Consider the following 12,354-nt stretch of genomic DNA (forward strand, 5'->3'; position numbering starts at 1 on the left):
TTGTTCGTGACCGACCGATCACGAGGCTGATGGTGATTTGGAGGGATGGCTGTAAAGAAGGAGACATGCTAGTACGTACACCTGTACCATGCTCAGTTATGTATTGCTAGCGATATTGTCGGCGTCTATGGCAGCTCTGTTCCTTCCTCGCCAGTGGTCGTTTCGTTTGAGAAGTAAATCAACACCGACGCGGCTCCTGAGCAGCCAAGAGTTGTCGCTGTACGACGGAGAGAAAGGCAGCAAAGGCGTTTACCTCGCCATACTGGGCCAGGTGTTTGATGTACACGATGGCCTCAAGCATTATGGGCCTGGTGGTGCTTATCATTTTATGGCAGGTAAACCTTGACACTCGGTGCTGTGTCGTCGAATTGAATACATCATATTGAATATCACATACAGCATGTTTTACAGCAGGGCTGCACTATATTCAGGCAAAGCTAGCATGGCTTTTCTACGCTACCGATCACGTGACTATGTGGCCTTTTTAAATGCGTATACGAATGCGTATGGGGTGTCCAAAGTGCTGCCCGGGGGTCTTTTGTGGCTCGTGAAACAGTTATAGGAATAATAATAATTATAATAATAGGAATAAAACTGAACAAAGAAATCAGGAAAAATGAGCAAAATGGCACAATGTAAAGAGAAAAAGCTTAAATAATTAACTAATAACTCAGAAATGTTTCTTCAACTTTTTACTAAATTTATACAATATAAATATGTACAAATAAAAATATTTAAATATGTATATAAATATAAGTAAGAAATAAATGGCCCCTTGCATCCCCCCCCCCCCCCCCCCTCCCATATAGTGACCTACTTTGAATTGGTGTTAGCGTTGGAAAAAGTTGGGACATCCCGCCCCCAAATGCTGGTGTATTTTCAGGAAAAGATTCATCGCTGGCCTTTGTCACTGGAGATTTTACAGAAGGCGGCTTGACAGACGATGTGTCCAGTCTGTCCCCACTGCAGGTCGTGGCCTTGTTTGACTGGCTGGCCTTTTATCAGAAGACCTATCATACTGTAGGTATGTACAGTACACTAATCCCTCATTTATCGCAGATAATTGGTTCCAGACCTGATCATGATAGGTGAATTTCCGGCGAAGTAGAATTCCTTGAATGTTTTTATAGTTAGAGCATAGAAAACCTGTTTACAACCTTCTAAATACATTTTTTTAATATTATTAGAGCCCTTTAGACCGATATAGTAACCTATCAAGTCTGGTGTTTGTGTATTATTACTGACGCCTAGTGACCAGTGTAGTATACTACATATTCAAAGTGTCTCAATGCCATATATTTGCATTTTAGTTCATTTAGACAGAAAAATACATACAATATGCATTTTTATTTTTTTTTACTCATAAGAGGCCGTGTTCAACCAGGAAACAGCATGATTTGTTTTGGTTTTTAAGAGTGAAGCCACGAAATCTGAACTGCAAAGTGACGAGAGGTGACTGTATTGTCTTTTTTTTTTTTTTTTTTAACATGACTTTGTACACAAATCTTGCAAACTTTTTAACTGTCTACCCAACAAGATATATTTCAACATAAGTAGTTTGGATTCAAGTAAATACATGTGCCTCTCCTGCGGATTTATCAGGTTTGGCGACAGGTCGGTTCTACTCTGAAAGTGGAGAGCCCACAGAGGTCCTGTTGCACATTGAAGCGTTGCTTACCGAGGGACGGCTAATCAAAGCAGAGTCTGAGGCGAGGATGCGTCATTTCCCTGCTTGCAACTCAGAGTGGAGCTCTGCAAGGGGAGGAAGGGTCTGGTGCTCCACCAAAAGGTAAGTAAATAGCAAGAGCTTGTACAAATAAGCTGCAGACAGGATATAAATAGTGTTGTGATCAACTTAAAGTAGGGACTGTGTAGTTGCACCCAAAATGATTGAAAACCCCAATTGTAATTTACATGTTTTTCCAAAATGTACAAACTTTCATTGGAAAATATAGTGTCTGTAATAATACACGTTGAGCTATTTCATCTACTGCAAGTTTATAAACACTGCAGACACATTTTACAGTGATCATTATGAGTGCAGCTGCATTGCTGGTACATGTCAGGTTTGCATATGGAAGCCCGCGTCCGCCACAAAGAAAGTATCCCAATGGTAAGTCAGAATTATGAGGTAAAAAGTTGACATGGGCAAGTCATAATTATGAGATGAGGTCGACATGCAATAGTCAATTATGAGCAAAAAAGTCAAAATGACAAGTCATAATGATGAGCTAAAAAGTTGATATAAGTCATGAGATAAGGTCGACATGCAATAAAGTCAAAATTATGAGCTATGAAGTAAAAATGAGAAGTCATAATTATGAGCTCAAAAGTTGACGAGATAAAAAGTCAAATTATGAGCTCAAAAGTTGACTTTGAGATCAAAAGTTAATGAGTTGAAGTTGAAGTAATGAGTAAAAAGTGTAAATTATGAAATACATGTGCTGCCTTCTTCACTGGGCGTGCATGGTTCGTATCTCATAATTATGACTTTCAAAATTTAAACTTGTAATTGTGACTTTCCCATCTCAATTGACTTTTTATCTCGCAATTTCAACTCTCATAATTTACATCTCCTCATTTCGGCTTTCCTATCTCATTGACTTTTTTGGCATGTTGACTGACTTTTTATCTCATAATTCTAATTCACCATCGGGATATTTTTTTTCTTTTAGTGGCGGAAACGGGTTTCCATATTTTTGGGGACTGACCTTTTTTTTTCCTTTCTTCCTTTTTTTTTCCTCCTCCCAAAATGGTGTCCCATCACCAGCGGTGGAGTAGAAAGGAGCTGGACGGGTGTCCCACGGAAACTATTTTCTCCAGGTGCCGGCGGGGCCCGATGTGTCTGTGTCAGGGACCAATCAGCAGACGAGGAGAACCCCAATCTCCAGGAATATGAAGGCTGTGCCACACATGCTGGCTCGTGCTCTTTAGTAGAACACTAGTGTGGAAAAACGGACATTCCCATGACGGTTGTGCAGAAACTTCTGAATGGGGAAGTGATGTCCAGTGCCAGCAAGTCAAAGCAAACAGTCTTTACAACGAATTAAAACCATCTTTTCTTAGTTTTGCATGACCTTTATGTCAAGACGTTGTTGCTTCTTTCTAAAAGGACACACGAGGGAGGGACAGGCGAGATATCTGAGCATATAGATACGATACAATGTGCATAAAAGATTAACAGAGGCAATATTTAGGTTTGTCACAATGACAATCACAAACCGCATTTAGTACAAAAATGGTTGCAGTGGTCAAAAATATCACACATTTATCTGTACAATTGAACAATTCTGAAAGAGGCAGCACTACTTGGCCATTAGTATCTTCCAAACCATCGGACATGTCACATGGTCTTGATAAAGTGCAGCTTTGAAAGAAAGAAAGCGGTAAATAACTTGGGAGGCATCGTCGTGGGGGACCGGCGTCACGACTGACCGGGGCCTCGTGGCCCAGTTTAAACTGGAATGTACAATTTTTTTTTTAAATGACTGACAGGCTACAAATTCTAGTACATGCAGAGGCGTATAAAATCATAATGTAATATGTAGCGAACGTATCGATGACTTCGTGTTTTTAAGCCAGTTGTGACTTGTTCCACCACACTGGGGGGGGGGGAAGAGAGAGAGATTCTGCGGAAGTGGCTCAACAAACCTTTGTGCTCGAGATGCAGCTCAACAAAACCTGAAGTTCCCCAAAGTCAAACGGTACTGTCACGGTGGTTCCCAACTTACTTTGTCCAATCCAGTTCTCGGCTTTGTGCTCGGCGCGTGTTCAGATGAAAGGGGGGCGTTTGACGTCATAGCAACTGATTACTTCAGAGGAGTTTAAAAAGATTCTCACTGCCAAAAGCAACACGAGATAAGTGCGAGGCAGGGCTGCTGGCAGAATAATGCTGAGCGCGTAAGTGACTAGTGATTAATATACTAACTATACCCTACTAGTCTTTTCATTGATGAACTTTGACATCCATCTTCTATCCTCACTAGGGTCGGGGGGGGGTATGCTGGAGTCTATCCAGCTGACTTTGGTCAGGAGGTGTGGTGGCCATCAGTCAATCGCAGGGCACAATAGACATACACTCACACCTGCGGACAATTTAGAGTCGACAATTAACCTTTAACAACTGTTGCTGAACTACTTTACTGGCATATTGACACCATGTCACGGCATGTCGGCGAGCAACTCGCTTTGCCACACACTCGCTCACAATGCCTCAGGCCGCTACTGAAAGGTAACGCTACATATTGGAGTTGCCGCTGCTGCGTTTTTGGTTTTACGTTCGTTTCTATGTTGCTATGTGACCAGTGATCAGTGCACCCAGGAAGGAAGTTCCGATAATGCTTAAAAAGAACCAAAATACTGTGCGTATTAAATGTGCCTGTTACCACATGGTGGATGGATATTAAACCTTTTCCTTTAAAAGAGAATGACTTTGGTTGAACAGCTGAGCCTGGCTTGAGCCTCAACACACCTCGCTAACCCACTCAACTCTCTTCGCAGTATGCCCCCCCCCAAGTGAAGTTGAACTGTAGGTATGATTTGGACTCTGAAGTGGTGTATTTCATACCCAGTGATACATAAGATGGTCCCAAGTCAAGGATCATGTGATCCAAATGTAGTTTTGTGCTGTAAATTTTCTCAAACTTTTGTCTTTGGGCAGGTCACGTAGCGTAGCGTAAAATCTGCAGTGGTGACGCAATAAACCACAGGTAAACACCTTCCTCATGGTGTTTTGATAATTGAGACGTTTATCATTGAACTGCAATGACCGTAAAAAGCAAGTTACCTCAGTCCAATTGCTTTCTATTACTTGATATTTTTACATATTTTGATTGAAACAAACAAAATGAATAAATGTCCCACTAAAACAATGTTTTTTTCCCCCCCACATACTGGAGTAGTAGAAAGACACTGGTCCAGAATTGCCTGGAATATTCTTTGTTAGTACGTCCTGCTACCCGTGTTCCTTCCAGCGTGCCCCCCGGTAACTGTGCTAAGTTGGGCTCGGCCTGGCTAGCATCGGCGGGTGGAGAATGTCCGGGCTGCTGCGTTACGACACCCCACCCAGAGTTAGCACATCAAAGCAGATGTCACACACCCTCACAGGCTTGTTCAGGTCAAACTTGATGATGGGGATCTCCTTGATGGAACACTTGTGGCACAAGAGGCGCCCACAGTGACGGCTGGAGACAGAGAGAGAAGATTCATTACGAAGCACATTAATACAGTGGACGACCCCCCCACAGAAAACACATCTCCTTCACCATAGGTTGGTAATAATTTATCAATACATGGTATTTCGGGTAAAATGTACACAGCATGCATGTACCAATTTTGACGTGTTCATGCTTCACTAAAGTGTTGAGATGTTGCACAAGCTTGTTTGGCTACGAAAGCAGTAGCTTCGACAGGCGACGCGGCCTCAAACCTTGCAGTGATGTGAACGTAAGTTCATGTGTTTTCATAAGTTGTTACTAGAATTACAACAGGCAAGCGGCGTAGATTATGTCCGCAGAAATGCCTTCTCTAGCCTGGTGAGCAGGTGAGCATCATTCTTGCTAAACCAAACCATAAAATGTGCATGAACAGGAAGGTGCTTGTCACAGCCGTCCTTCCACAGAGAAGAAAACCTTTTTTTTTTTTTCTTTTTTTTTAAATTATATACAGCAGCACCAGCTGGAGCGCAGCAAGTCAAAACACAGGAAAGATTTGTTTTTTTTCCTTGATGAATGAATGCATGAATTTGGCTGTCAAGATGGAGGATTATATAGCCATGCTCACCAGAAGGTTATCAGACTTTTACAACAAAGGATCAGATCTTTTCCTGGAAAACGCTAAGAAATATTTCAAAACAAGATGTATAATTACAGCAACCTGCATTATTGACATCTTTAACAATAGAACCCCAAAGGAGTCGGTGCCTCATCAGCCGTGAACACAGCCAAAGGCTACACCGTGACTCATCAGTCATCTTATACCATCATATTTAGGGCTTCAACCTGGATTGTGTCGCGAGTGAACAACAGCTACTGAAGAGAGAAGAGAAGGTGGAGGGTTGTAGAGCTGCTAATTACAAAATTTAATAATTACACTTCTGTCTGTGTAGGCTCTCAGTCGTACAGGAGTTGTCCATCGAGGAAAAGGCTTCTTGAGACGTCATCTGTACTTCTGTGTAGAAGGTGTCGGACGTTTCGCTCCTCATCCGAAGAGCTTCGTCAGCAAACTAATAAGTGCTGGTAAGTTCTTACTGTATTTAAGGCCTAAGCTACCAGCACTTATTAGTTTGCTGACGAAGCTCTTCGGATGAGGAGCGAAACGTCCGACACCTTCTACACAGAAGTACAGATGACGTCTCAAGAAGCCTTTTCCTCGATAATTACACTTCTGTTGCAAATGTGGATCTAAAATCGGAGGAGAACATCACCGTCAAGCCACCAGGAGACATTTTTATGGGTATGTATCAATGACTTCGGAAGGTAAACCCCGTGGAAAAGCAGGGATCTACTGGCCACAAATGAGTGCGGGGAAGGCGTGTTACTAACCAGTGATGTTTTCTTGTTGTAACACCAAACTTGGCAGCACACTCATAGCAGTTGGATCCATCGCACCAAGGAGGCTCTTTGGATAGCATATCTTTTGAAAAATAAAGAATAAGAAGTCATAAAAGAATCACTACAGTCGTCCCTCGCTACATAGCGGTTCGAACATCGGGCCCTCACTCTATCGCTGTTTTGGGGTTGAATACGGACTATTAGTGTTAGTATTTTCAAGCATAAAAATGTCTAAATGAAGTAAAATACAAATACAAGGCAGTCTGTGACTGTAGTATTCTATATTGGCCACTAGGAGTCAGTAATTGTGTGAGACAGGCAGTAGATGTCACTGTCAGAACAGGCATTTATTGCAGGCTTAAATGATCTCACAGCAGGCACAATAATGAAGAATATAATAACAACACGGGCTACGGGTGTGGCCATATAGATCGACAAGCTAAAGCTCAGCTCTGAACCTCTGATGTCACTTCCTGTCCACCCACCAGTCCGTCTCCTATGGAACACATTTACCGTGACACTGCTCGAACAGGAGTTTTATATACTGTACGTTTTAAATGGCTTATTTACTTTTATTTTGTCTACTAAATTGGGTAAAACGAGTGTAAAGCCATTTCAAGGCACCATTCCAGTACACTGATGAGACAATAGCCACCTACGCTGTCCAAAAACACGTGAGTCTTTGTTATCTTATTTACTGTATGTCTAATGTGTCTTATTTTCTCCGATTATCTACTATATTGTAAAGGTGACTATAGGGGTGTCATTTCATCTCTAGAGGGCTCTAATAATGTTAAAACACATATTTCAGAAGATCATAACAGGTTTTCTATATATTACATTCATTAAAATTCATTAAAATTCACCCTATTGGGTCTGGAACCAATTAACAGCGATAAACGAGGGATGACGGTATAGGTTATAGCAATAAACTAGGGTGTGAGGATACTTAGCTTTGGAAGAAGGTTGGAAATGAACTGATCGTATTTGTAAGAATTTAACAATATGACAATACACTTTATTTACACTAATGGCAACAGCTCAGTTTACAGATAGTTTTTGCATCTTTCACCTATCACTGCACGGCACGGACATCTTAAAACAACATCTACACATACAAGTCCATCACGAGCTGAAAAAAACGAGTCAAAGACCGACAGCTGAAGCAAGTTCTGAAGCAACCAGCTCTATTTATGCCTTTCGGTGACAGCAGCTTAAATACAAGCCAGTATTTGTCACCGTAGCCTAGTCAAACAAAACCAGACAATATCAGACCATCGCAAACGAGGCACAAACTCACCGAGAAGGCGGAATAGCAACTGTTTTGTTGCCACTTGGTAGTTGAAAATGTTGATGCCCTGATTGTTATTGATGCCCAGGCGAGCGCCAGCCCTCACGATAGCGCGGCACAGGTTAGCGTTTCCTTTCATGTAGGCCAGAAGCAAAACTGCAAATGAAGGCGTGTTGCGTTCATTTCACCCATCACAAGCGTGCGGCTGGTATGCCATAAATAAGAAATCATCTCAGGTTACCTGTGTTACCCTCGTTATCCGGCTTGTCCAACGGGTATTCAGGCATGCACTCCAGGAACAACTCAAAAATGGCAGCAGCATTCTCTTTACCGTAATGGCCTAAAATGTGCATTGGTGACTGACCCCTATAGTAGTGATGGGAAAATTAATGCAATTAGATTTTTTTGAGAAATCACACCTAAAACAATGAAATATACCTGAGATTAAAGGCTTCAGCATCAATGTTGGACTCGGTGAGGAGGGATCTGACATTGTTAAGGCGGCCCTGCATCACAGCCAGATGAAGAGCTAGGAACACACACATGGAAGCCCTGTTTTACAACACAGAATACATGAAATATGCATTGGGAGGGTGTGCACATAAGGTTGACCCCAGTCTTTCCAACTTATGCTGCAGGAAAAAAAGAGCTACATCTAAAATGTATCTGAAATGTAGAATTCTCTTGCAACACAGCAGCAAGGGAAGTATTTTTTTTGCCAACATGTAATTGAGCTTTTATTCTTTGGGTCATCCAATGTTTCCTTTTTATGCATTCAAACTAGGGGTGTCCCGATCCGATATTGATATTGGGCCGATATCAGCAAAACAATGGATTATATCGGTAGTCTGATGTGCTTCCAGACTATGCCCCACCACGTCTACACAGCAGAACACGTGATCACAACAACAGTGTGTGCTAACATGTTAAGCATGGACTAGGAATGATGCTGGCCGTGTGTATTTTGCGTTGAAAGTCCCAAAAAGACAAGGGCAAAACTTACCATGCACAACTTCCCCGTGGTGGCACAGAACCAGGGACGTTTAACACAACCAAATGCGTCACACACACATGGTTGAAATGATTTGCTCCAATTGTGCGAGCATACATGCGATGCAAAATAGTTGAAATCGAAAAGCAGTGAAAGCTTATCTTCAGCATCCGACATAATGAAAATAATGCTTCTCACATGTCTATTAGCTTTCGTACACCAAGGTTAGTCTGCATGAATATATTCTTGTAAGAGTTTCATCGTTTGGCTGCACTCCCACACTGTATGTGAGAAGGCCCAGCAGAGGTTGTACTTCCTCCCACAACTCATTCAAGTGCAATAATAGCCACTTGAATGCAAATCCTGTTTTTCCAAATGCAGATAACAGCTCAGTCTTTCAATCATACATCCCACTTGAATTGCACTGTTATTATATTATTATCATCCCTTTGCACATTTTAATCTTACCTTTTAATTATTGATTTTTTTTCTTCCAAGCGTTTGTGTAACATGTACATTGACTGTTAATTTAAACAGAGTCAAATTCCTTGTTTGTGTAAGCATTCGTGGCCAATACTCTTGTGAAACACATATCACAATGAAATGTACCGTTATTGCCATTCTCATCCTCAGCAGCAAAATCAATGCCATTCTCCAAGAGAACAGAGCAAATTGTGGCCAGGTCCTGCTGAGCAGCCAAATGCAGGGCAGTCTGTCGATGTTTGGTCAGCTCATTCACCAGGGCTCCCGCGAGCAGCTGGAAAGTCGTAGAGAAAATGCTCGGTTAAAAACAGGATCGAATTTTTCAAAAGGCAAAAATGAATGGAGAAAAGAAAAAAGTAACGTAGATGATACCAGATTTCGGACAATGATCTCTGATCCAGCCTGCACAGCCAAGTGGAGAGGAGTGAGTTTAGCTGCATCCTGAACCCTGGAGTTGACATTAGCTTGCACACTAATGAGGAACAGGACGCTTTCGATATCGGAGTTTTGCACAGCCACATGGAGGAAGTTTCGCCCTTTGTTGTCAACCTGGACAGAGAAATCGAGGTATCGGGATGAATGCTGGGGATGACCTCGGAGAATGAGAGCAAGGGGCGCTTTAGTGCTTTGGTTGGCGTCCGACCTGCTCAGCAGCACCTGGCTCCCTTTTGAGAATTGCTTCGGCTGCCTTGTTGTTCTTGTGCGTCATGGCACAGGCAAAGGGTGTCATTCCTTGGCGGTCACGAATATTGAGACGGATGTCTGGATGGGAAATCAGGAGCTGTATAATAACGTTGTGCTGGTTGCTAATGGCAGCATGGATAGGGGTTCTACCCTCTGCATCCTGACAAAGTGAGACCATATTTTTACAAAGCTCTCAGTGGTGATGGAATACAAGTTGGATGAGACTGACCTGTGTGTTAACATTAGCTCCAAACTCCAGAAGGCACTGCACCACCTCCTCCAGTCCCCAGCTGCTGGCTAGGTGAAGAGGCATTTGTCCATCTCTGGCCTCTTCTTCTCCTTCCCCATTAGGGCCGGGCCGCCGAGGGCTGTTCACGTCGCAACCACTGGGCAGACATGCGGTATATTATGTTATGATGTATCTTTGGGGGGGGGGGATAAATATCCAGTTGAGAAAAGAAATCATAGTCATTGGACACTGGTGGACCTGCACAACACTGCAAACTGCAACCACAATAAACATAATACAAATACACAACAAATTATCTTTATTTTGAGTCTTTTAGTTGGGTTTTTGATTGAAATTAGGAAATACAACAGTGAAAATATACAATGACACAGGAAAAAAATTTGTGAAAAAGCAGTTTCCCCATATAGAGCTGCAACAATTAATGAATTGATAATTAATCGATTATCCACTTAATCGGCAACTATTCTGGTATTCGGTTAATGTTTTTTGATTGAAAAACAAATATCCTGATTTCAGCTTCTCAGTATGAGAAAAAAAGCGACTTATTCACTTGTTGATGCATTTGGTGTATGGTTTTATCGACAATAGGCATAATGTAGCAAGGCTCAACGTGCTCAATGAAGCGTTTAAACCCGACATTACTCACCACCGACAGGGGCTGGCTCCTTTCTCTTACAGCCAATGACTGTTTGCCGTCCCGTGAAAGTTTCTCACGCTTTCCCAATGGGTCAAACAGCGGCGGATGTTTCAGGAAGCCGAGGCGTTGTGAAAATCCGTCTTCAAATGCACGATGAGGTTGATTGTGTTAAACTTGCCCGGTTCTGTGCCACCACGGTAAAGGCGTGCAGTACAAGATTTGCACTTGGCTGCAAAGCCTTTTTCGTACTTTAGTGAAAAACACGGCTACTCAGCTGACATCACTCCTACTCTTGCTAAACACGCTAGCACACGCTATTGTTGTGATCACGTGCGGAGTTTGGAATGGACTGCTTGCATCAGAGCGCCAATATCAAAGATTTAAGATCCGGGCCGATATACAGTAATCCATTACCATTGTTTTTTTGTGTCCGATATCGGAATGGTATCTGATTATCGATATTGGATGGGGACACCCCTACATTTCATGGGATTGGCTCACCTTCTGTCTCCCACTGTGTCTGGTGGGGAAACACTGACTTCAACTATTCATTGAATTTGATGGTTGAATTGAACATAATACAAGAGGAGTGCTTCATGGAAGAAAATGTGGATCTTGAAGTTGTTCACACAAGGATGGTACTGAGTAGGTTTCAAACCTGCGGATGAGGAAGCAAGCTGAGACCTCATTGTTCTCATCAACAGCTCTGTGCAAGAGGGTCTGCTGGCAGCCAGAAGGGCCTTTGCTCCAACACGTCGCATCACAGCCATGACGGACCTCGGAGCAGGAGAAAATGTCAAATATTTACGTTTTTGTTGTTGTTGAAACATCAAATTCAACAGCGGATCATCTGGACATCATGCGTGGACATCAGCAAACAACAAAGTGGGTGCAACCACAAGTATCCACCCCTTACGGATGAATGCAGTGTCACGTTAGCTTGTGATAGTGAACAGTTACGAGACAGTCGAATTAATTAGGATGGAAAGGTTTCTTACCAGCGTGGATGCAATATCTTCCAGGCCATTCTCTAAAGCCAGCCACAAAGGAGGGTCCCCTTTGTCGTCAACCACAGACATATCGGCTCCTCGTGTGCAAATAGCATCCACTACTAGTGGCAGCTGGTTACTGATGGCCAACTGCAGTGCAGTTTGCCCCTCCAGGGTCCTGACATGAGAGAACACAGAAAAATCGTTCATGTATTTGTCGTATGCATCCAAAGTAGAATGAAAAGTAAAACAATTGCGAGTCGGTGAAGGGAATACCGGACGTTGATGTCTGCCTGGTGCTCAAGAAGGAAAAGGGCGCTCTTGCTGTCTTGTCTTTGGATGGCCATGTGAAGCAGGGTTTGTCCATTGGACATGGTGTCATTGATAGAAGCTCCAGAGCCCAGGAGCTGAGCTGCTATGGTGTGCATACCTGACAGCGGAACTGGCAAAGTCAGGCATCCCTGTGCGGACTTACGCC

At 42.8% G+C, this 12,354-nt stretch overlaps 2 protein-coding genes across 4 annotated transcripts in view; one reads left to right on the plus strand and one right to left on the minus strand.

The window, feature by feature from the left end:
* LOC129168688 (neuferricin) lies at nucleotides 1-3,076 on the plus strand. Of its 2 annotated transcripts, XM_054754233.1 has the most exons (5): nucleotides 13-71; nucleotides 155-335; nucleotides 884-1,024; nucleotides 1,603-1,789; nucleotides 2,771-3,076. In XM_054754233.1, the coding sequence occupies exons 1-5, from the start codon at nucleotides 30-32 to the stop codon at nucleotides 2,943-2,945; spliced, it is 726 nt and encodes a 241-aa protein (XP_054610208.1). In that variant the 5' UTR covers nucleotides 13-29; the 3' UTR covers nucleotides 2,946-3,076. The 2 variants fall into 2 exon arrangements, with proteins under 2 accessions (XP_054610207.1, XP_054610208.1); XM_054754232.1 differs by having other exon boundaries at nucleotides 1-335.
* The window catches only part of ankfy1 (ankyrin repeat and FYVE domain containing 1), a 27,511-nt gene continuing 16,294 nt past the window's right edge, over nucleotides 1,138-12,354 (minus strand). The window contains exons 16-27 of one of the 2 annotated variants that reach the window (XM_054754224.1): nucleotides 12,153-12,306; nucleotides 11,886-12,054; nucleotides 11,546-11,664; nucleotides 10,230-10,386; nucleotides 9,960-10,160; nucleotides 9,689-9,865; nucleotides 9,443-9,590; nucleotides 8,281-8,371; nucleotides 8,084-8,208; nucleotides 7,852-7,998; nucleotides 6,543-6,633; nucleotides 1,138-5,183 (exon numbers count right to left, since the gene is read on the minus strand). In XM_054754224.1, coding sequence (XP_054610199.1) covers nucleotides 5,051-5,183; nucleotides 6,543-6,633; nucleotides 7,852-7,998; nucleotides 8,084-8,208; nucleotides 8,281-8,371; nucleotides 9,443-9,590; nucleotides 9,689-9,865; nucleotides 9,960-10,160; nucleotides 10,230-10,386; nucleotides 11,546-11,664; nucleotides 11,886-12,054; nucleotides 12,153-12,306 — 1,712 coding nt within the window. In that variant the 3' untranslated portion in view covers nucleotides 1,138-5,050. The remainder of the gene's footprint in view (nucleotides 5,184-6,542; nucleotides 6,634-7,851; nucleotides 7,999-8,083; nucleotides 8,209-8,280; nucleotides 8,372-9,442; nucleotides 9,591-9,688; nucleotides 9,866-9,959; nucleotides 10,161-10,229; nucleotides 10,387-11,545; nucleotides 11,665-11,885; nucleotides 12,055-12,152; nucleotides 12,307-12,354) is intronic. The other variant, XM_054754225.1, reaches the window with a different exon arrangement.

Source organism: Dunckerocampus dactyliophorus, chromosome 16 (assembly GCF_027744805.1).
Source record: "Dunckerocampus dactyliophorus isolate RoL2022-P2 chromosome 16, RoL_Ddac_1.1, whole genome shotgun sequence".
Taxonomy (NCBI): Eukaryota; Metazoa; Chordata; class Actinopteri; order Syngnathiformes; family Syngnathidae; genus Dunckerocampus; species Dunckerocampus dactyliophorus.

Excerpts from the sequence above, each read along its gene's own strand:
- LOC129168688 (XM_054754232.1), top strand. The coding sequence starts at position 89 with ATGCTCAGTTATGTATTGCTAGCGATATTGTCGGCGTCTATGGCAGCT. Across the intron at positions 336-883 it reads TGCTTATCATTTTATGGCAG|GAAAAGATTCATCGCTGGCC; the intron begins GTAAACCTTGAC and ends GTGTATTTTCAG. Across the intron at positions 1,025-1,602 it reads GAAGACCTATCATACTGTAG|GTTTGGCGACAGGTCGGTTC; the intron begins GTATGTACAGTA and ends CGGATTTATCAG.